Below are 23779 nucleotides of genomic sequence, written 5' to 3'. Positions count from 1 at the left end.
GGAACTCACTAGTTCCTCCAAGCCAGAGGAAGTGCAAGCAGTTACCTCTCCTTTTGGTGCAGTTCTAGGCCTGGTTCCTTTATATTTTAGTTGCCACTTTTAAACAGTGGCTTTTATTCTATACCCTGGGGTAGACAAATCTGCTCACAGTCTCTTAGTACTGTCCCTCACCATTGCAGTTTGCAGTGTCAGGGGTGAAGGTCCCTTCATTACCGTGCCTCTGTCTCTCTTGCCATTCTTTTGATGGTCTTTCAGTGAGCAGACTGTTCAGTCATCCCTCAGTTCTTCAGGAGGAATTGCTCTATATAAATCAGTGTAGGTTTGGTGTGTCTGTGGAGGAGGTGAGTTCACGGTCTTCGTCCCTCACCGTCTTCGACTGGAACTCTCCCTTTACCGTTTCTTGTCAGGCTGGTTTAGGGTGATGAACTCCTTTAACTTTTGTTTGTCTGGAAATCTCTATCTCCCCCTCAATTCCGTATGATAATCTTGCCAAGTAGAGTATTCATGGTTGTAGTTTGTTTTCCTTTTAGCACTTTGTATATATCTTGCCACTCCCTCTGGCCTGCAAAGTTTCTGCTGATGAATCAGCTCATAGCTTTATGGGCATTTCCTTGTAAATAACTAATAGCTTTTCTCTGGCTACTTTTAAGATTCTCTCTTTATCTCTAATTTTTGGCTTGTTTTCATCTTGCTTGGGGCTCTCTGGGCTTCCTTGATCTGGATGTCTTTCTCCTTCCCCAGGTCAGGGATGTTTTCAGCTCTTTCTTCAAATAAGAATATGAGCTGAGAGTGAAGGGATAAAAATATCTATTTCAAGCGACCCTTGCTTTTTGTTGCTTACCATTTGCTTGAAATACCTATTTTTATCCTGTCATTGTCAGTTTATGTGTGTCTTAAGGCTAAAATGTGTCTCCTGTAGGCAGCATATTATTGGATCTTTTTTTTTTAATTTGTTCACCTGTTCCATGTGTTTTTATTGGTCAATTTAATCCTCTTATGTTTAGTTGTTGATAAGTAGGGACTTATTATTGGCATTTTGTTAATTGTTTTATAAATCCAATTTTTCTTGTTTCTTATCCAGCTGTCCTCTTTTGTGTTTTGATGTCATGTGTTACTCAACATAGTCCTTTTTAAAAAAAAATTGTTAATTTTTAAAAATTTTAGTGCCAGTATAGTTAATATACAATGTTATATTATTTCAGGTGTAGGATACAGTGATCCAGCGGTCAGTTCTATACAGTGCTCATCAGGATAAGTGTACTCTTAAACCCCTTCACCTATTTCACCCATCCTCCCTCCCACCTCCTTTCCTTTGGTAAACATCACTTTTTTCTGTGTAGTTAAGAGTCTGTTTTTTGGTTAGTCTTTTTTCCCCTTTGCTTGTTTTGTTTCTTAAATTCCACATATGAGTGAAACCATACAGTATTTATCTTTCTCTGACCAACTCATTCCACTTAGCATTGTGCTGTCTGGATCTATCCATGTTGTCACAAATGGTTAAGATTTCATTCTTTTTTATGGCTAATATTTCATTGTATCTATGTATATATATTATAAATAACACATTTTGTTTGTCCGTCTATCTAGCTATGGACACTTGGGCTACTCCCATAATTTGGCTGTTGTAAATAATGTGGCAATAAACAGAGGGTGCATATATGTTTTTGAATTAGTGTTTTTGCCTTCTTTGAGTACGTATCAGTTACTGGAATTGCTGAACATATAGTAATTCTATTTTTAATTTTTTGAGTAACCTCCATACCGTGTTCCACAGTGGTTGCACCAATTTGCATTCCCACCAACAGTGTAAGAGATGGTGCCTTTTTCTCCACATCCTTGCCAACACTTCTTGTTCTTGTATTTTTATTTTAGCCATTCTGACAGGTGTGAGGTAATATCTCATTATAGTTTTGATTTGCACTTCCCTGATGATGAGTGAGTTGAACATCTTTTCATGTATCTGTTGGCCATCTGTATGTGTTCTTTAGAGACATGGTCTTCTGATTTTTAATTGGATTATTTGTTTTTTTGGTGTTGTGTTGAATAAGTTCTTTATATATTTTGGATGCTAATCCCTTATTTAAATATTTCATTTGCAAATACCTTCCTTCCTTTCGGTAGGTTTTGTTGATTGTTTCCTTTGCTGTGCAGAAGGTTTTAATTTGATGTAGTCCCAATAGTTTATTTTTGCTTTTGTTTCCCTTGCCTCAGGAGACATACCTAGAAAAATGTTATGACCTATGCCAGAGAAATTACTGCCTGTGCTCTCTTCTAGGATTTTTATGGTTTCAGATCTCATATTTAGGTCTTTAATCCATTTTGAAATTGTATTTGTGTATGGTATTAGAAAGTAGTCCAGTTTCATTCTTTTGCATGTAGCTATCCCGTTCTCCCAACTCCATAGTTGAAGAAGCTGTCTTGTTCCTATTGCATATTCTTGACTTCTTTGTCAAAGATTAATTGATCTTATTATCGTGGGTTTATAGCTGGGCTCTCTATTCTGTTCGATTGATAGCTGTGTCTCTTTTTGGGCCAGTACCATACTGTTTTGACTACCACAGGTTTGTAGTATATCTTGAAATCTGAGATCGTGATATCTCCAGTTTGGTTCTTGTTTTTCAAGGTTGCTTTGTTATGTGGGGTCCTTTATGGTTCCGTAACAATGTTAGGATTGTTTGTTCTAGTTCTGTGGTAAACGCTGTTGGTATTTTGGTAGGGATTGCATTTAATCTGTAGAGTGCTTTGGTATGGACATTTTAACAATATTCAGTTTGTGTGCATGTAACATGTTTCTGTTTATGTTATCTTCAGTTCCTTTCATCGGTGTTTTACAGTTGTCATGTCTTTTACCCCCTCGGTTAAGCTAATTTATTGGTGTTTTATTCTTTCTTGTGCAGTTGTAAATGGGATGTCTTAATTTCTTTATCTGCTTTATTATTAGTTTATAGGAATGCAATGGATTTCCGTTATTGATTTTGTATCCTGTGATCTTACTGAATTCATTTATCAGTCCTAATAGTTTTTGGTGGAGTCTTTAGGGTTTTCTATGTATAAAGTATCATGTTAGCTGCAAAGAGTGAAAGTTGTACTTCTTCTTTGCCAATTTGGATGCCTTTTCTTTTTTTTGTCTGATTGCTGTGGCTAGCCCTTCCAGGACTATGTTGAATAAAAGTGATGAGAGTGGACATCCTTATCTTGTTCCTGACCTTGGGGGAAAAGCTTTTGGTTTTTCCACCATTGAGTATGATGTTAGCTGTGGGTTTTTCATATATGGCCTTTATTATGTTGAGATATGTTCCTTCTAAGCCTCTTTTGTTGAGGATTTTTATCATGAATGGATGTTGTACCTTGTCAAATGCTTTCTCTGCATCTATTGAAATGATTATATGGTTTTTATCCTTTCTCTTCTTGATGTGATGTATCACGTTGATTAATTTGTGAATATCCAACCACCCTTGAATCCTGGGAATAAATCCCACTTGATCATGGTGAATGATTTTTTTAATGTATTGTTGGATTTGGTTTGCTAATATTTTGTTGAGGATTTTTGCATCTATGTTCATCAGAGATATTGGCCTCTAATACTCTTTTTCTATGGTGTCTTTATCTCGTTTTGGTATCAGGGTAATACTGGCCTCATGGAATGAATTTGGAAACTTTCCTTCCTCTTCTCTATTTTTTAGAATAGTTTGAGAAGAATAGGTATTTACTCTTCTCTAAATATTTGGTAGAATTTACTTGTGAAGACTTTTGGTCCTGGACTTGTGTCTATTGGGAGTTTTTTGATGACTAATTCAATTTTGTTGCTGGTAAATCAGTCTGTTCAAATTTTCTCTTTCTTCCTGCTTCAGTTTTGGTAGGTTGTATGTTTCTAGGAATTTATCCATTTCTTCTAGGTTGTTGGCATATAATTTTTCTTAATCTCTTAGAATCCTTTGTATTTCTGTGGTGTCAGTTGTATTTCTCTTTCATTTCTGACTTTGAGTACTCTTTTCTTTTAATGAGTCTGGATAAAGGTTTATCAATTTTGTTTATCTTTTCAGAGAACCATTCCTGGTTTCATTCATCTATTTTTTTTTCCTTAGTTTCCATTTTGTTATCTCTTTCTTTTTTTTTCTTTTTAAAGATTTTATTTATTTATTTGACAGAGAGAGACACAGAGGGAACACTAGCAGGGGGAGTGGGAGAGGAGGGAGAAGCAGGCTTCCCGCGGAGCAGGGAGCCCAATGTGGGGCTCGATCCCGGGACCCTGGGATCGCGACCTGAGCCGGAGGCAGACGCTTAATGACTGAGCCACCCAGGTGCCCTACTATTTTGTTTATTTCAGCTCTAATTTTATTATTTCCTTCTACTGGTTTTGAGTTTTATTTGTTGTTCTCTTCTAGCTCTTTAGGTGTAAGGTTAGGTTGAGATTTTTCTTTTTGAGATAGGCCTGTATTGCTATAAATTGCCATCTTAGAACAGTTTTCAGTGCATCCCCAAAATTGTGAACCATTGTGTTTTCAGTTTCATTTGTCTCCATCTATTTTTTGAGGTCTTCTATGATTTCTTGATTGACCGATTTAGGGTTTGGTAGCATGTTATTTAAACCTCTATGTATTTGTGTTCTTTCCAGATTTCTTTTGGTGGTTGATTTCTAAATTCATGGCTTTGTAGTCAGAACAGATGCATGGTCTGACTTTCTTCTTCTTCTTCCTTCTTTTTTTTTTTTTTTTTTAAGTTTCAGAGGTAGAATTTAGTGATTTATCAGTTTCATATAACACCTAGAACTCATTACATCAAGTACCCTCCTTAAAGCCCATCACCCAGTTATCCTTTTGTCTCACCCCCCCCTCCTCCAGCAACCCTCAGTTTGTTTCCTATTTCAGAATCTCTTATGGTTTGACTCCTTCTCAATTTTCATCTTCTTTTATTTTACTTTTCCTTCCCTTCCCCTTTGTTCATCTGTTTTGTTTCTTAAATTCCAGCTATGACTTCATCCTTTTCGATTTTGTTGAGGTTTGAAATTTGTAATCTATTCTGGAGAATGTTCTGTGTGTACTTGAAAAGACTGTGTATTCTGTTTTAGGATGGAATGTTTTGAATATCTGTTAGGTCCATCTGGTCCAATGTGTCATTCAAAGTCACCGTTTCCTTGCTGATTTTCTGATTGGATAATCTATCCGTTGATATAAGTGAAGTGTTAATATCCCCTACTATTACTGTGTCACTGTCAATTACTTCCTTTATGTTTATTATTAGCTGCTTTATGTATTTGGATCCTCCCATGTTGGTTGCATAAATATTTATAATTGTTAAATCTTCTTGCTGACCTATTCCCTTTATGATACATAGTGTCCTCCTTTGTCTCTTCTGACCTGCAGAGTTTCTGCTGAAAAATCCATTGGCTAGCCTTATGGAATTTCCCTTCTATGTAACTGTTTTCTTTTCCCTTGCTCTTTAAAAATTCTCTTTTTGCCATTTTAATTACTATGCATTTTGGTGTGGACCTCTCTGGGTTGATTTTGGTATGGGTTCTCTAAGCTCCTAGATCCATATTTCTGTTTCCCTCTCCAAATTTGGAAAGTTTTCAGCTATTATTTCTTCAGATAATTTTTCTGCTCCCTTTTGTCTCTCTTCTTTGGGGATCACTATAATGAGAATGTTATTACACTTGATGGTGTTGCTGAGTTCCCTTAGTCTATTTTCATTTTTTATTGTTTTTTTTTTCTGCCCTGTTCAGGTTGATTGCTCTCCATTACTGTGTCCTCCAGGTCACTGATCCATTCTTCTGCTTTCTCTGGTCTACTACTTATTCCGCCTTGTGGATTTTTAATTCCAGTTGTTGCATTCTTCATCTCTGATTGGTTCTTTATGTTTTCTATGTCTTTGTTGAGGGTCTCACTGAGGTTCTCCATTCTATATTCTCAAGTCCAGTGAGTATCCTTATGACCACTATTATAAATTCTCCATCAGGCATATTACTTATATCTCTTTCATTTAGCTCTTTTGCTGTGATTTTGTCCTGTTCTTTCATGTGGGAGATACTCCTCTGTCTCCTCATTTTGTCTAACCTACTTTTGAAAGTAGTGGTCTTATTAAGAAGAGTTCCTATAGTGCCCGACAGTGCAGTGTCTCTGTTCACCAGAACCTGGTGCTTCAGGGATGTCTCCTGTGTGTGTTGCATGTGCCCTATCATTGTGGCCAAACCACTCTTTCCTTCATCTGCAGTGGCTCACTTTGTCTGTTGTGGGCAGGGTTTGGTTCCTGTGTTATTAGTGGGCTAGTCTGGGGCCACACTAGACTTGAGTTGTGTCAGATCAGACATTTTGCCAGAGATGGAATAGCATGGAACTGCAGGGCATTTTCCCTGTGTTCGCCCTTGAGATGCTTTCATTGGTGGGCAGGCCCTGTGATTAGATCAGATGCCTGCCGCCAGTCCAGTCTTGGGGCTGCATTTGGACTGGTGTGTGTGTGTGGATATCTTCCCCTCTCCCCAGGATAGGAGTCACTTTGTAGTGGTGCTCGCCCCTGTTGGGGCTGCTTGTGCTGCCAGGCTTATGGTATTGGTTTGAATGGGCTCCTGCTAAGGGCGCATTGGAGGGGGCAAGTTTGCAGGAAAACTCAGGAGCAGGGTGGCAGTGTTACCAAGGTATTCACAGGTCTGCTGTGGGAGGGGACCTGGACCAAAGGCCTGGCTGCAGGAGAATGCAGGGACAGGGCACTGTTACAGCAAGCTAGGTGGAAAGTGTTGGTGCTGCACTCGTCCCTCTAGGTGTCCATGTATCTAGTCTAGGAAGTGTGGGAGAAAAAGCTCTATTGTTCTTAGAGAAGTGTCCAAACAATCCCTGCCCCCCAACCCCAGCACACGCTCTGAGAGCTGTTGCTTCTATGTTGTATTTCGGCAGGGCTATTTGTTGTGCTGTCTCTTGAAGGGCAGGAACTCAGTTTCCTCTCACCCTTTGGGTCTCCAGGAGCCCAGACTGCAGATTTTTAAAGTTCTAGGTGTTAAGCTTGCTGATTGTAAGAACTCCTGAATTTTGGCCCCTCTAGTTTTCAAAGCTTCAAATGTCTCTGAGATTTGTCTTCCCTATGCACGTTCCCCGTGCCTAGGATGCCTGGTGTGAGGGTTGTTTCTTTCACCTTCCTGTGCCTGTCATGTCCTTCCCTCCTGTGGACAGTCCTGTAAGTCTCTTTAGCTCCTGATGGTGTCTCTGCCCTTCCTACCCACTTCAATGTGGCCTCTTCTCTACATTTAGCTGTGGAGAATCCGTTCTGCTAGTCTTTGCTGTTTTTTCTAGGTTATTTACAATGATATGGATGTTATCTAACTGAATCCTTGGGAAAAGGTGAGCATAGGATCTTCCTACTCCGCCATCTTCCCTGGGAGTTTCTTGTGAAATTACTTCAGGTTTTTCCCAAGTTACCATGAGTTTTACATAAAACATCTTAAAACTACAGTGCCTAATTTTAAACTAATAACTTCAACAGCATTCCTAAGCTTTACACTATTACTTCTTCTCCTCAGGTTTTAGATTACTGGTGTTACAGTTTATATATTTTTTTATTCTGTGTAACTAATAACAGATAGCTGTACTTGGATTATTTTATTGTATTTGCTTTTTAACTTTTTTAAACTAGATTTGTAAGTGAATTACAACCATTGCCATCTTATGGAATCCAACTTTGTGGTTGGTGGTACTAGTGTGGTGTGGTGGTACTAGTGAGTTTTACAGTGCCTTCTTAGCTTTTTATGATGTTAAATAGTGTCCTTTTGTTTTCACTCAAAAAACTCCCTTCAGCATTTCTTGTAAGGAAAATCTAGGGGTGATGAATTCCCCCAGACTTTGTTTGTTTAGGAAAGTCTTTATCCCTCCTCCATTTCTGAAGGGCAGCTTTGCTAGGTATAGTGTTCTTGGTTGACAGGTTTTTTTCTCTCAATATTTTGGATATATCATCATGTTATCTCCTGGCCTGGAAACTTTCTGTTTAGAAAACTGCTGATAAACTTACGGGGGTTCACTTGTAGTTAATTTCTTTTCTCTTGCTGCTTTTAAAATTCTTTGTCTTTGACTTTTATAATTTGATTATAATGTATCTTAATGTAGCCCTATTTGGCTTCAGCCTTTTTGTGGTCCTTTTGCCTCTTGGATCTGACTGTTTATTTCTCTCCCCATTTTGAGGAAGTTTTCAGCCATTATTCCTTTAAATATCCCTTTTGTCCTTTCCCTTGTCTTGTCCCTTTGGGATACCCATAAAGAGAGTAATGTTTCTTTGTGTTTTATAAATTTTGTAGGCTTTCTTCACTCGTCTTGGTTCTTCTTTCTCTTTGCTTCTCTGACTGAGCAATTTGAAATGTAAGACATTTGAAATTAATTATTCTTTCTTCATGGTTTAGTCTGCTTTTGAAACTCCTTATTGAATACTTCACTTAAGTTATTATATTTTTCTGCTGTAGGATTTCTGTTTGGGGTTTTTTTTTTTTTTTGATCGTTTCTCTTTCTTTGTTGAATTTCTCATTTTGTTCATGTGTTATTTTCCTAATTTCATTTAGTTGTGCATTCTTGTAATTCATTAAAATTCTTTAAGAGGATTATTTTGAATTTTTTTGTCTGACACTACATAGATCTCCATTTCTTTTTTTTTTTAGATTTTGTTTATTTATTTGATAGAAGGGGAGAGAGCACAAGCAGGGGAAGCAGCAGGCAGAGGGAGAAGCAGGCTCCCTGCTGAGCAAGGAGCCAGACATGGGGCTCGAACCCAGGACCCTGAGATCATGACCTGAGCCAAAGGCAGATGCTTAACTGACTGAGCCACCCAGGTGCCTCAAGGTTAAGTGTCAAGATCTCCAATTTTTTTAGGGTCAGTTAGTAGAGTTTTATTAGTTCCCTCTGGTGGGGTCATATTTACCTGATCTTTCATGATCTTTGATTTCTTACACTGGTATCTGCACGTTTGAGTGATTGGTTTCCTCTTCCAGACTTCAATGGTTAGCTTTGGCAGAGACCGGTTTTCATTAGTCAGTTCAGCTCGGGTTTTAGGACATGTCTGCTGGTAATGTTCTTGGGCAGATGGGGCCTGGTATTAGCGTCTATTTTGGGTTGAGGCAACTGTTCAAGCTCCGAGGTCATCAGGAGGAGTGGGAGGGATGGTATGACACTGACTGAGAACAGCTGGATAGGACTGCTGTTGTGGTTCCCTGGCCAAGTGAGGCTGTAGGATGGGCTCCTCAGTTGCCTGGATTTTCTGGTCAGGCTTACTAGACAGCTGGACTGGGTCCTATACTCAGCAGTACGTGGGGCTGTGAATTAGTTTCCCTGATCTGGCAGGGCAACTGGATGGGTCCCAGGGCCTGCTTGACTCATTGTTTGGGGACCCAAATTAGGCAAGGGTGTACACTGACTATCCTGGTCAGGCAAGGCCACTGGTTTTATTCTGCAGACAGGGAAAGCCATGACCTGTGCTCTTCTATGCAAGTCCATCTGTTAGCAAGGCTAGTGGATGGGCTCTGCCACTTCCTGTGTGTTTTGGTAAGGTTCCCTGGTCAGGCGCGCTGAAGATTGTATTCAGCAGTAAGATGGTATATGAATTAGTTTCTCTGCCTAGTGCAGTGAGGGAAGTAGCTCCAAGGCCACTAAGGCTTTTTGTGGTCTTGACTTAAGCAGACCTGTGTCCCGGGTTCCCTGGCCAGACAGGGCCACTGGCTTTGCTCTGAGGGTGATCATCTTGGCCTGCCTGTCCTCTGGCTTGAATGATGCAGTTTACACAGCCTCTAGGTGTTCGCAGCCCTTCCTGTCAGATGGGTTTGCAGCCCATGCTCTGCAGTGAATGGGACTATGACTCGGCCTTTCTGCATGGGCAGGGGCAGACCAGACTTCAGGGCTGGCGAAGCCTTTTGTTTGAGGGCCCTAATAATCAGGTATCCCTGCACCCTGCCAAGTACCCTGGTCAGACAACACCCCTGACATGGTACTGCAGATGAGCAAAACTGCTGGTTGGGAGCAACTGCTTGGGCTCTACAGGTAGGAGTTTGGTCTGCCAACATCCAAGTGTTGGTTGCCGGAAACCCCTCCTCCTTTCTGTGTTACAATTCCATTGCCAGTGGTTGAGTGCTATGGAATCCCCGGTGATCTCTGTTGAGACAAAACCAGAAGAGAGGCTCTCAGGAACGGACCCCCCCCCCCCCCCCCCGCCCTAGCCGCCTCCGTGCTGTGAGGGCTGGGTGTTACCCCTGGCCTCTCTTTTTCTGCTGGAGGAACTGTAGGCTCAGGGCAGATCTCCTGGCGTGGTGTTGCCCTGGCCTGGAGGAGGGGCAACGCGATCAGCCTGTAGCTGTTCCTCTCACCCCTGCAGGGCAGTCTGTCCTGTTCCTGTGGTGCACTGGGTACTTCAACCCCACTGCCTGTTCTAGGATTCTTTCAGTGGTGTTTTGCTCATGAATGGTTGTTAGGTCCTTCCTTCCCCTCACAAGAACAACCATGTCCCAGTCTTGGTTATGCCACTTGCTATTAATAACCATTCTAACAGGTGTGAAGTGCTATCTCATTGTGGTTTTGACTTGTGTTTCCCTAGTGATTATTAACATAGGCCACCTTTTCATGTACCTTCAGCCATTCGTTTGTTTTCCCAGGAACAATTTCTGTTCAGGTCCTCTGCCTATTTTTAACCTGGATTCTTTGGGTTCTTTTTGCCCTTGAGTGTAATGAGTTTTCTATGTATTTTGGACATTAACCCCTTATCTGATATATAGTCTGCAAATATTTTCTCCCATTCGTAGATTGCCTTTTCATTTTGTTGATAGCTTCCTTTGCTGTGAAGAAGGGCTCTTCAGTTTGATATAGTCTCACGTTTATTATTTACTTTGTTGCTTGTGCTTTAGGGGTCATAGCCAAAAAATGATCGCCAAGACCCATGTCCGAGAGCTTTTTTCCTATGTTTTCTTCTAGGAGTTTCATGGTTTCTAGTCTTACATTTAAGTCTTTACAAAATTCTTATTTTTAGTCAGACTTTTTAAGGGGAAAGTTGAGGAAAAAAGTTTTTAATGGGTTGATATAGTACCTGTTCTTAACATACCATACTTGCTTGCCCCTGACATGCCCCACAGGATTTTGTAGCCCGTGTCCTCTGACTCAGTGCCTCATGCTTTAGATAGATAGACAAAATGTCATTTCCAAGTATACTCTTCTTCACATTATCAAGAACTTGACTTCCCACTTTGATGCACCTCAAGTGTAGCCTTAAGACGTCAGCTAGCGGGCACCTGGGTGGCTCAGTTGGTTAAGCGACTGCCTTTGGCTCAGGTCATGATCCTGGAGTCCCAGGATCGAGTCCCACGTCGGACTCCCTGCTCAGCGGGGAGTCTGCTTCTCCCTCTGACCCTCTTCCCTCTTGTGCTATCTCTCTCTCTCAAATAAAAAAAAAAAAAAAAAAAGACGTCAGCTAGCGAAATGGGCCCTAATTCTGCTAAAGCATTCTTGGCCATGGTCGCTGACGACACAAGGGGCCAGTTCTTAATCAGTTGCAGTGATCTGCAGTCACCAGTTATGTTGTGGGTTATAACTGTGGCCAAATTGTAAACGGAAAACCAGGGGATTGAGTAGTCTCATTCATTCCACTAAATCATATCACAGTGTCTGCGACTATTTAGACTCACAACTGTATTTTTACAGATAGGCAGTTAGAGGCCTAGATAGGTGAATTGAGTTGGCCAGGTTCCCATAGTGGGTTAAAAACAGAGCTAAGACCAGCCTAGGCCTCCTAACCTGAAAATCAGTCTATTTTCTATATAGACTCAGTGCTGTGAATATAAATTGTATCATAAAGTAAAAGGTATTTCTATCACTCATTAATGGTGGTGGCTTTTAATTGAAATACTGGCAGGACTATTTCAATAATCAGGTGATCTTAAGTGTAGTGATCCTCAAACTATAGTATGCATTAAAATCAGAGAGCTTGCTGAAAGAGATTGCTGGGTCCTGCTGTCAGTGAGAGGACCTTGGATTTGCACTTCTGACAGGTTTCCAAATAAATAGTGCTGGTGCTAATGCTGTTAGTCAGGAACCCACTGGTCTAAAGCCAACCTATGCCATTTCCTGCCATTCGTTATTGGCCTCTTGTGTGGGGCCCGCCAGTGGGGAACCACTTAGTCAGATCCCCGTCAGGAAGTGTAACCCGTGAACTTTCCTCCGAACCTCCTAGCATTTCCCACTGGAAGGCTGTTACAGTGACAGGGTGAAGAGCTTTGGCTTGAGTCAGACCACTTAGGTGTTGGACTCTGTGCTCTAATTGTTCCATGATCTGAGGAAATCACTTAACGTCCAATGAGGATATTGTCTTTAAACTCAAAACTGTGTAAGGATTAAATGAGGTAAGGCACGGGAAATGTTGAATGGATACTTACATGGCTTATTGATCAGAGATCAACCAGGAAAAAAATTCTTGTTCATCCAGAAGGGATTGAATAAATCAAGAGAATTGGTTACTCGTGTGATGGAAGGGCTCAGAAACCAAACAGGTGCTGGTGAGGGAATGCAGAGGATTAGTAGCAGCAGAAAGCTGCTCCCACCCCTTGGGCTGGACTAAAAATGGGAGCAGGCACTGATGGTATAGCTCAGAAACCAGAGGCTTCTGCTGAGCGGCAGAGCATCAGAGGGCCGCTGAAACCTTGGAGAGAGGGTTTGTCTGGCAAGAGTTGGTGCCACAGCAAGACTCAGGACCTAGAAACCAGAGGGCAAAAGACCCTGGGGATAAGTATAGTTCTCTGCGATACAGAACTGAGCGGGGAGGGGCGGGAGGGAGCAGGAAGTGCATTTGTTATTGCCACACTCGGTATGTTAGTCCTTGCTGCCATGACTGTATTTCTGCACCCCTCTCATTTCCATTACCGGACCACGCCTTCCTGTCTGGGACCCTTGCTGTGCCTCCATGTTAAATGAGTGCCGTGTCCATGCAAAATAGCATCAATGTAAGTAAGTTTGCTCAGCAATAAAAACAAATGGCAAGTTATTTCACATTAAGAATGGTTTGTACATATTAACTAGATGCTACAATGAGAAACCTCGATGTGGAGTGTAATTTAGCTCCCTCTCTGAGCCGCATGTCACACCCGTGTCACACTTCGCCCTGTTGAACACTGCCTTATGCTGTCCACAGGGACAGCCGTGGGCGTTCAGTACGTGCCGACTAGAGACAAAAACCGCTCCTTAACAGAACATAGTTTGTCGAGAACAATTCTGAACATTTGGGGATGGATGGTGGACAAGGGAAAGTGGCCATATAGCAAGAACATGCTTTGAAATGACATCACCTAGAGGTATTTGTTTTCGTCATTAAGGATGTAGTGGAATTTTGCCAACAACACTAACCTGTCATTCTTGTGACTACTTAGTGTCTTTCTCACTTCACAAAAATGAGCTAATGTGATGACAGGATGAAAACAGGTAGGTGGGAGACTGCCGGGAAGAGCAGCAGCATTTGTTAACTGGAAGAGGAAGAGAGCAGGTTCAGGTTCAGTGTTTCTTATGTGATAATGGAAATTTCAAACGGTAACACTTAAGTTTCAAAACAACCTTTATTCTGTTTGAGGACCCAATACAATGCATCGAAGCAACTTAAATCAACAAGACATAGCTCCACTGAATCTATAGCTTGAACAAAATGTCAAGGAGGCACACTCCCCCCACCCCCCACCCCAGTTGCCTTGTAAAGGCAGAATTACAACTGACCATGACATCCTCCCTCTCGTCAAAAGACCAACTTTATTTTAACAATGTCATATAAACAGATTTGTAAAAACATTGAACAGATCGTAGCTTTAAAAAATACACACATATAAATGAGTTTTTTTGTTTTGCCTTTTTTTTTTTTTAAATAGCAGCATCCTGGGCAGCTAATGCTATCTCATGGTGACAAGTTTAATGTTAAGTTGGATAGTGTTTCCAATGAACCCAATTCTGTTCCCTTGCTACTCATAGTACTAGTATTTTATACAACTGGATTTTGTAAAAAATAAGAATTTGGCATTTTCGAACTTTGTCCCATGTGAGGCATTGTGCTTTAAACTGCCCCTTTCTTAAAAGAGCCTGAACTCATTTCAGGGTCTGCTTTCCAACTACTTGGATACCATGCATAGCAAAAGCACAGGTGTTAAAACCAGCAGAATTTTTCTCCCATTAAGGAACATCAGTAGGACTCCCAAACACGTTACTAGTTCATAACCAGCTATATGACAAAGCACTTGGTTCCCCACAGTGACAGCTCACACAAACACATTTTGACTTGACACACTGAAAATGAGGATTTCCAAGTTAAGCGAGTCATCCAGACCAGCTCACTGAAAGGAGAAACTTTACAAAGCAGAGAAAAGCCAAAGAATTATGAACTTCTCACTTCACTTGCCAACAATTTTCACCTTTAGAAGACAAAACAAAGCAACTTCAAAGGAAAAAAAAAACAACCCATACACATACACAAGAGTTGTACTAGACATGTGCTTGTTATGTACTTGAACTCAACGACTGTGGATCTGTTTTGGCTGAAAGGTGTACTGGAAACAGTCCATGCACATATACATATATACATCTATCAAGGGCCGTGAACTTGTCAGATGTTGCAAACACATGCTTTTTGCCTTCTCACAGGGTTAGGATTTTTCTCTTGCGGGTGGCATCGGGTCCCCGCGCTCCCAGTGCCCAGCCCCCTCACAGCCTCGCTGCAGCTAGCTTAGCCTCTGGATGCTGCAGCGCGTGGGGAGAAATCACTGCGTGCATGAAAGCATGTTCTCAGGAGTGCCTCTGCTGTATCCATTCGTACTCACGAGCCACTCAGTGTTATGAGATGACCAATCAAAGCCCAAGAGCTCTTCTGGTCAAGCATGTAGAAGGACGAATGTGGTGGGCTTGTGGTGGGCATGCTATGCGCAATCCAAAAGGCATTTGGCAGAGGCGTGACCTCATTGCTACAGTGTAACTCACTATAAACGGAATGAGGAAGCCTGCCTTGGCCGTTCAGAGAGAACCCTACTGCACTATGTCTGTGAGATGCAAAACTAAGGCAGGTGCCTAGAGACCAAGCCATCTTGGGAGAGTGGTGAACCAAAAACGTTAACAAAACTGTCTTTTAATGAAACATTCCATCTCAGATCTTGTATTTTAAATGTGAAATGAAAATTATACTTAACAGCATCCATGGTTGTGCTACCAAAAAGACCCCACCAGGACGCTAGCTTATAAACCACTCTTAAAGAAGCGGCGGGCTTGCGTGGGAAGTGGAAGGACAGTTTTCAAGGTGACACTTACAAGCAGGGCAGTCCTCAGTCGTGTGGCGATGGGAGGGAGACGGTCTGGTCAGTGCAGTCAGGTCTCAGGGCTGACAGTCGGGCCGTAAGACCGACATTCTACAGTTGATGAAGTCAGCTGCTGGACCGGTTACTTCAAAAGAGTTTTTAAAAGGAATTACATTGCAAACCACAACAAAAAGCCCTCCCCGGAGTAGCTAGCTGAAATAATAAAGCCGTGGCCGCTGAAGAGATCCTGGCAAAGGAAAAACTGCACTTGTGCGACTCCACTGGAAACTGCCAGGGTCAGGACTGTCACACTGATCCTTTGGCCCTCCCCACACACGGACGCTTGCTGCCACACAGAACGGACTGGGCATGTGTAAATCCGGGACAGACTCCCTCTGGCCCCAAGTTGGAAAGGATGCTCTAAGACCCCTGCCTTTCCCCCACGCTGAAGTGGAAACTGTACACTGACTTGGATGAACCAGAAGGACTGTTGGGAATCCCTGCAGTGGCCGTGACTTTACTGAGCTCTCCACAGCCTGGCGCAGGAGCGGCTCGGAGCATGGGTATTGGCCTTGTGGTCTCAGTTGAATGGGAAGGTGGGAAAATAACAAATGTGCAGATAAAAACCTTTCTTCAGGTCATGGCTTTTTCTGAAATGAATGTTTATTGGTTGTAACGGGTAATCATGTTAAAAAGAGACACATGTTCTAAATGCAGCGATTATACCGTGCAGTCTGGTGTTCCAAATAAAGGTGAACGCCGCCCCAGGAGGCTGACTTTCTTCCTACGAACTACATTATCTTACCCGCCGCCACACTGCCTTAGAGTCCCAGTCGGTCTGTACTTGTCATTAAGGTATAGTAAGTAAAGTAGCAAATTAGAGTGGGAAAAGACTGAAGTATAAGTTACTCACTTCTCCATAATCATGAGAAAGTGCATACCATCTTGCCACCCCTCCCACCACCCCACCTGTACATCCCTTTGCTACATCGCCCCGCTCCCAGATTCAAGAAGTTCACAATTCTTTACGAAACAAACATTACCAGGTACCGTATTTTAAGAGTCTCGAAACATTGTTGAACTCAGCGATACTTTGTCATATTTATATATCATCTTTCTTTTTTTTATTGAATAAAGCAGCTTTGAAGCTTATCAGGCACTGCCCAACAAAACATTTAGTCCAAAAAATCTGTTATGAACTTTTTAACCTTGGGCTAATAGCCAAGTACTCTGTACAAGAAAAACTGTAAAATATTTCATAGTTCTGAAGCCTTTTTTTTTTTTTACTGGCATCCTGTACATTTCTTTTTTTAAAAAAAGGAAAAGAATCACAAACGAATATTAACAAAAAAAAATCAGGGACAATATTTTCAAGCAACAGAAAATGGGGCGGGGGAAGCTTATTCTGAAGGTACATTTAAAACTGAGATAACAATGACAATTAAGAATTGCATAGCACTTTGTATTTAGCCTTCAGCAAAACAAAACAGAAGCTATTTGGTATTGATACAAATCTATTTGATAGTTAGTCATCCACTGTTATGTACATATTTTATATAATGAATGTCATTTAAAGTCCTGTTTTCCAAGCTCCGTTTTTTCCGTTGGTGGGGTCGTTTTTTTTGTTTTTCAAAGTCTAAACAAAACACTTTCTGGCACTCTGCTACAACGGAATTTCCTCCGAACATACGTGAGCCGATGTTCTCCCAGAGTGTCTCTTGTGAGCCGAAGTGCCTTTCTGCTACATATCGTTCATCTGTTAGAAAAGGAACTAATCCACAGTGCCACGTGTCTGGGTCCACCGTGCACAGCAAGGCCCAGGCCCAGCCAGCCTGGCGCGAGTGCTCGCAGGCCAGGGCTCTGGAGCCTGTCCACCCTCTGGTCTCCAAGGTCCCCACTTTGAGCTGGTAAAGCTTCAGAAAGCATGAACAAGCACCATGGTTAAAGGCCTCTTTGTCCCTGCACGCAGAGATTTTTGCATGTCTTTTTCTCCTTGTGTTGTGTGTTGTTGTGGCTTAAATTAAACCAAAAAAAAAAAAAAAAAAAACCCCAAAAATAAAACCAACAAACAAAAAAACCCCCCCAAAACAAAAGGAAGGACAAGCGCTCCAGACTAGAGACGTAGGGTCACCGCACGGTGCTAGGCTGCGTGTCTTCCCCTCTACTCGTTTGTCCCATCTGAAGGCAGATGGCTTCGTTTCCGCAGCTCAATGACAGGTCAGGCCGGAGAGGAGCCCTGTGCTTTGCAGAGGCCTCAGGGTGGCTGAAGGTCAGGAGCAGGATCCGAGGCCAAGCTTCATCGTCTCTGCTGTGCGTACACCGGGTAGGCCAGGGTGACGTTGAGCGAGTCATTGTGCTGCACGAGGGACGTGTGCTGGTAGTGGAGCACCAGTTCCTTCAGGGAACTGTACAGGTTATAGGGCTCGGCGAAGCCATAGCCAGTGGCCGTTTTGTTGATGACACAGTGCTTGACTTCGCCGTCCACCCTGCAGAGGAGAGAGAGAACACAGGCCTTTTGAGCCAGTCCTAGACAAGTCCCGACTCCACGAGGTGTTGCTCATAAAGTCGTCGTTGTCATGCAAAAGTGCACTCTGCGGGCCATTCTCCAGGAGGGGACGCCTCCCGGGCCAGCCGTCGACTCGTGGCTCTGTCACTCACAGGGAGAGTGCTGTGGGCTGGTAACAGCCTCACCGAGCCACTGTATTTGCAACTTTAAAGTGGTATATATTTAACATGGTGGCTTTGAGAAGTGAGATCACGCATACGATGGACTTGACAGAAGGGCCGGGGCGCGGGAAGTGCAGCAGCTTCCCGCCATTCCGAGCGGTGCTGGTGTGACGACAGGGGCTATCCCACTACCAGTATTCGTCGGAGTCTTGCAGGCTAGCCTTTCACTCCGCTTTCGCCCCGTATTCTCCTATTCTCCTGGCCTTAGCTCAAAGTTCTTCCTTCCTCTTTCTTGTAGGATTTTTTTCTCTGCTTAAATGGAAGGAGATCACGAATACGGTGTATTTTTAGAACTTTCCTTCCTAGAGGACACTCCCTTTTCTGAAATGATAGGAGGGGGGAATAGTATGAAAAGTAAAAGGAAAAGATGCCCTATGACGGAAATGTCTTCTCTTGGGTGCCCTTGCTCTCAAGGGCAGTGACATTTCTCTTGCTATTCTGACCCATTCCTGCTGTGGACCTGACCTGTGGGTGGAGCTCTCGCGGGAATTACCTCACATTCTAATGCTATTAGCCTTGGGAGGTTAAAGGGGGGGCGGGCAGGTACTGCTAGTTCCATCGTAAAGATGAAAAGATTTGGACTTGTGATTAAGTAGTTGGTGAAACAGGACCCAAACCGTCTTTGACCTCCACAGCAGGTTTCCACACTTCTGCCTAGACTTGAAAAATAGCCTGTCTTCTTTCCTGTTCTACACCATTGCACTGTGAGGTTCTTCCAGACGGGAACTTTTTCAAATCCCTGCCCCAAGCTCGGTGGCTGAAGGAACAGAAGCAAGCGACACGGCCGGGGCTACGTACACTACGGAGCAGGCATAGCAGCCCTGTTTGCTGCTCTCCCGGACCAGGAAGGTGCCGTCTCGTTTCCCTCGGAGTAGGTTCTCAGCTTTGTTTCTGTTGCTGCTGCCCACATTCCAGGTCTTCTCGTCGTGGTGTGGCAAATCCTCATCGTCTTCCACCAGCGAATATTGGCTAGAGAGGGAGGAGAGAAAGGCTGTCCGTGAAGCAGCGGGGACGGCCCAGCCGGCCTTTTCTCAGGCAGCCTAGCCTTCAGTGTGACCTCCCTGGACCAAGAGCACCGGTAAGGTAAACTCTGGCTCTTTTCGAGTCAGGCACTACATTGAGGTACCTGGGCAGAGAGGAAGGTATCAACCAATCCTGTTTGTCCAGTTCAGATCAGGAAATGTATTGACTAGGAGGACTGCCAGTTTTCAAATAATTCAAACAAAACATCTACTTAAGCTTTGTGTCTGTTTTTTTTCACCCTCCCGATTGTTTGAGAAACACATGGGGAGTTTTCAGGGGTCCAGGGCCTTCGCTCTGGACACAGGGTCATTTTACAGCAGGCGTCGGAGAAAAACTAGATCGCCATCCCCCACTCCCTGAACTTTCCTTTTTTAACATTCTGGATAAAGAGACACAGCTTATAGAGGATGTTCCAAATGCGGTAAAATTGCTCACTTTTCCGCAAACAAAGCAAGTCATGCGTTTCCCTAAAATGAAAAAACCTCCTTTGCTGCCTCCCACCTGCAGGCAGTACTTACTCTTCCGTATTTTCATTGCCCAACCACTCATTCAGCTTCTTCTGCCGAACACCTTTCTGAGTCAACCACCTGGAAAACAGAAAAGGAAAACGCATTAATAATGTATCCTTAATTTTTGCAACTATCAGTTGTTGGCTTTCAGGGTTCGGCTTTCTACTTACATCAAGTATTGGTCTCTTGTCTTTCTCAGCTGAATGAGGTCTGGTTTAATGCTGTTCATGCGTTTGTCAATCTCCCGGTACTCAGCTGCCTGCTTCTTCAAGTCTTCCTCCAGTCTTCTTCGACTGTCCACAATTTCACTGATTCGGGACTTTAACTTCTCATAATTATGCATAATCCTAGAGGCAGGAGAAAGGCATGGGTCACTACCTGCTTCATCATGACGGTTTCCCAGGACTTTTCCTCAGGTAAAGAATGCTTTCTAGGGCTGTCGTGGTGGTTCTTTTTTTTTTTTTTTTAATTATTCAAAGCACAGAAAGCAAGATCATCTTTCAGCAGTTCTGGAGGATTTTGGTTACCTTTAAGGACAACCCTCATGATTCACCCACCTTTGTATCTCTTTCTCATTGCCTTCACGTTTAAATTTTTCTATGTATTCTTTGCTGTACCGTTCCTGACTTTGGCACTGTTCTTCAAATATCTTTATGGTTTCATTAAAGGCTTCAATAGCTGTTCTTTTCATTTGGATTTCCTACAACACAATGTTTAATAAGACAATGTCATACCTTTCATAGAACAGGTAATGTGTTACTGTGAGACACTGTCAGGGCATTTGACGCTATTACTTACCGAGCATGTAAGTACTCGGTTAGCAAGCAAGGCCTCTCATTCATAAAACCCATTAAAATAATATCACAGAAGCACACATTTCCCTTGGGAATTTTCCCAGTCTGTGAAAGAATACTGTCTGACAACTGCCTATAGTTTTCATCGTTTTAAAAGTCCTTCCCCTTTATCAGCAATTTAAGGAATCCACGTTGCCTTCTACTCCCTCTGGTGGTCCTAGATACATCACGGCCTAGAGAAGATTAAGCCTCTAGGAAAATACTGCAGTAAATGGAGCCTCTACTTTCTTATGACAGGGTATGTAATAGTTAAATCCCCATTTTGGAGGTTACACCAGTTTGTGGGGGAGGGGGGACTTGTTCAATCAGGACTTATGTCAAATCCACTTAAAACTCACAGCAACCTCTTCAATTATCATGATTACTTATTATTCCAAAATCTGTAAGAGCTTCATTGAAAAGCTTATAGAGATACCATGGTCTAGAGATAACTATGAATAATAAAGAGTGTTTCCCCCTACCTGAGTAGAAGGTCTACACATCTTAGATTCTAGTAACTAAAAAGTTCTGAGACTATAATGTGACTTTCGCAGAAAACTCACCTGGGAAGTACGGGTATAATCTTCATATAATCTATCATATTCCCGACTTTTTTCTTGAAATTGAGCGTTATATTCATGTAACTTCTTTCCTACAGCTTCAATATTATCTTCTTTGACAACTTGATCCTGGAAGAATTAGAACTTCAGTTGATGGGGTATTTATAGTCAATGTTTTGGCCATTATCACACTGTACTAAAAAGTTGTTAAAACCTCACTACGTGCACTTCATCTGCTTCACCATGCTTTCTAAACATTTGTAAGTATCTTGTCTCAATACTGTAACGTGAGTATTTCAGTTTGGATTACCTGTTGGTATTTGGATACTGGATAAAGTAACTTCACGTCCAGTTTGGGATTATACTGAGCTAGGGACTCGTTCCGGTAGTGGTTTATTAGTTCAACCACGGAGTTGAAGGTCAGTGGGTCAGAGAAGCCATATTTCCCATCTCTGTGAAATATTTTGATTAATTTGTTATTTCCTCCTTTCCTGTAGATACAATAAAATAAATGGCATTATAATAAAAGTAATGGCATTCCAGTCTCCTCTAAGGAAATACGTTTTAATGTCTGCTTCCACCCCTCAATCTCGGCTATGTCCCTGGGGCTCACCTTAGTGTAAGAGTATAATCACCGTGCATTTTCGTAGATGCGTCTCGTACCAAGAAGGTCCCGTCAGCTGTGTCTCGAAGTTTTTCATTCACTTCTTCCCTGAAATGAAAACGACACCAGACAAAGCTCACTTTGAGGATTCAGTGTTTTCATTTCTAAAACCGCCTTTGTTTTTTAGAGTTTTAACTTCACAGCAACACTAAGTGCAAGGTAGGTAGAGAGTGCCTCTTCACCCCTCCCCCGCCCCCTATAGATTACATGTACTGTTTATGTAGAAATGTTATAAATCTCATCTCATTACAGACTGGGAGCTAAACAAAACAAATATACCCACTTTCAGTACTGGTATATCTGTGGTACAAAGTTTTAATTTGTTCTTTCACCAGACACACTGACAAACGAGCACAAAAAGACACGATCCCCCCAAAGGGACTCCTTACTCCCCCTTCAAAAAAAAAAAAAAGCGATGAATGAAGATGCCTTTGTAAAGTAGGTGTCCGATAGTAACACGAACCCTGACAGTTTTCCCTAATGGAAAGTGACTTTGAATCCTGCCTTTAAGCAGTGAACCTCCACCCTGGTGCTTTCCTGACATTTCTGTCCATAATGAAACTTGTTGAGTATTTAATTTCCCGTGGCATCCAGCACCCCCAATCCCCCGGCGCTCAGGGACTTCTTTGGTCTTCTTTGGAAGACAACCAACTATGCTTCATGCTTATGTTGGAGGATATCCTAAAAATGGAACTTAGCACGGTGGTGCGTTTCTTTCTCTAAAACTAGGACTCTCTTCTCTAGTGAAAACTCAAGAGTGCTTATCGCCTTACCTTGAGATATCTCCCCAGTACCATTCAGCATCTTGTAAGGACATATTGTTATTCATACCGTTGTTGGCTACAGTAGTGGGTTTTGGTGGTTTAGGAGGCAATGCTGCAGATGAAAGAGAAAGAGAAAGTTGCTGGCAGTGCCAACTACAGCTGAATGCTTAGGTCTAATTTAAGTCTCTTTAGAATACTGTGAAATACAGCAATAATTCACAATTCTATGAAACAGCATCATTTTGTTAAAAAGAAAAGAAAGTGGAAAAGAGAGAACAGCTTACAGGTTAACAAATAAACCGGGCTGGCCCTGTGAATGAATTTCAGAGTGAATCCAGAGTCCCGGCTTTTTCTACTTCTAGGCTCTAGTTATATGAAAGTTTCAGGCCTGATCAAATCCATCTAAAATAGGAAACCGTGAACATATGAGCAGGAAGAATCACATGGGTTGGCTTTAATTTCCTCTTCTTATTTAATTATAAAAGACAAATTTGGTTTCTGTCCTCCACAAATGCTGTTGCTGTAATAAAACTCATCCACAGCAATATGTTTTAAGAGGAGGAACTGGGTTTCTCTAATCTTAGTATTTCAGGCACTATTCTGCCAAAAACCACTTTAAGAAACTCATCTGTGACCTAAATCTCTTTAGTATTCACGTTAATATTCTTTTGGATAAATTGTGCTCTATATGCCAAGACTGAGGAAAAACCATACCCCTCCTCCTCAATGTCAAATCAGTATTCATATACCAATTGGTGACAAATAAAAGACTGCAGTGCTTCTGAATTTCTTAACTGGGAGCAGGGCTAATATTGGAATAGAATTTAGGAAGCAAAATAAGGCTAGCGTTTGTAACTGAATTCTAAGTCACAAGTTTTAAATTAAAGGACGATTAGTATTTTATGCAAAAATTTCAGGAGTCTATCAAGAATATTTTATAAAGGCTAGGACTAAATAAATATTCAGAAGCCAACTCCTTTTCTCAGTACAGTATCTTAATATAAGAACAGGCAAAGTCTCAGCGTTTGATGTAGAAGAGTTTCAGGTCACCTAGGACTGAGTTGCAATCACTGCTAGGTTTTACATGCTTTCTACAAGTACCAAGTGTTATCACTGCAAAGTACCACACTGTCCTCACCCACTGTCAAAAGAGAAAAGCAGCACAAAGGACGCATCCTTTTAATTAAAGGAACAGTATGAACGATATACAACAGTATAACCCAAATAGCAAAAGACCTCAATTAACAAAAGACACCAGTGAAAAACTGGAATTCAATTCCTATCTGTTCAAGTAAGAAAAAGCATTTACCACATACAGCCTGATCTGCTTGCTTCCACAGGCATACAATTTCATGTCCAAGCTATGATCAAGCAAATTTTTATTAAATTACAAGTTAATAAATAGAAATCTAAAGAGGATCAGTTACAGTAGTTGTC

General features: G+C 42.0%; 1 protein-coding gene across 2 annotated transcripts in view; it reads right to left on the bottom strand.

Moving 5' to 3' along the window:
• Positions 1-13530: 13530 nt before the first annotated feature.
• The window catches only part of PIK3R1 (phosphoinositide-3-kinase regulatory subunit 1), an 82990-nt gene continuing 72741 nt past the window's right edge, over positions 13531-23779 (bottom strand). For both annotated transcript variants that reach the window (XM_028123842.2, XM_028123844.2), the window contains 9 exons: positions 22352-22454; positions 21528-21626; positions 21225-21405; positions 20918-21043; positions 20079-20221; positions 19692-19868; positions 19531-19599; positions 18788-18958; positions 13531-17748 (listed from right to left, as the gene is read on the bottom strand). In XM_028123842.2, coding sequence (XP_027979643.1) covers positions 17559-17748; positions 18788-18958; positions 19531-19599; positions 19692-19868; positions 20079-20221; positions 20918-21043; positions 21225-21405; positions 21528-21626; positions 22352-22454 — 1259 coding nt within the window. In that variant the 3' untranslated portion in view covers positions 13531-17558. The remainder of the gene's footprint in view (positions 17749-18787; positions 18959-19530; positions 19600-19691; positions 19869-20078; positions 20222-20917; positions 21044-21224; positions 21406-21527; positions 21627-22351; positions 22455-23779) is intronic.

Source organism: Eumetopias jubatus, unplaced genomic scaffold (genome assembly GCF_037043125.1).
Source record: "Eumetopias jubatus isolate StellerSeaLion01/CBP00866 unplaced genomic scaffold, mEumJub1_p1.0 scaffold_5, whole genome shotgun sequence".
Lineage (NCBI taxonomy): Eukaryota > Metazoa > Chordata > Mammalia > Carnivora > Otariidae > Eumetopias > Eumetopias jubatus.
The sequence above is the reverse complement of the archived record's forward strand: the minus strand, read 5'-3'. Positions and strand labels throughout refer to the sequence as shown.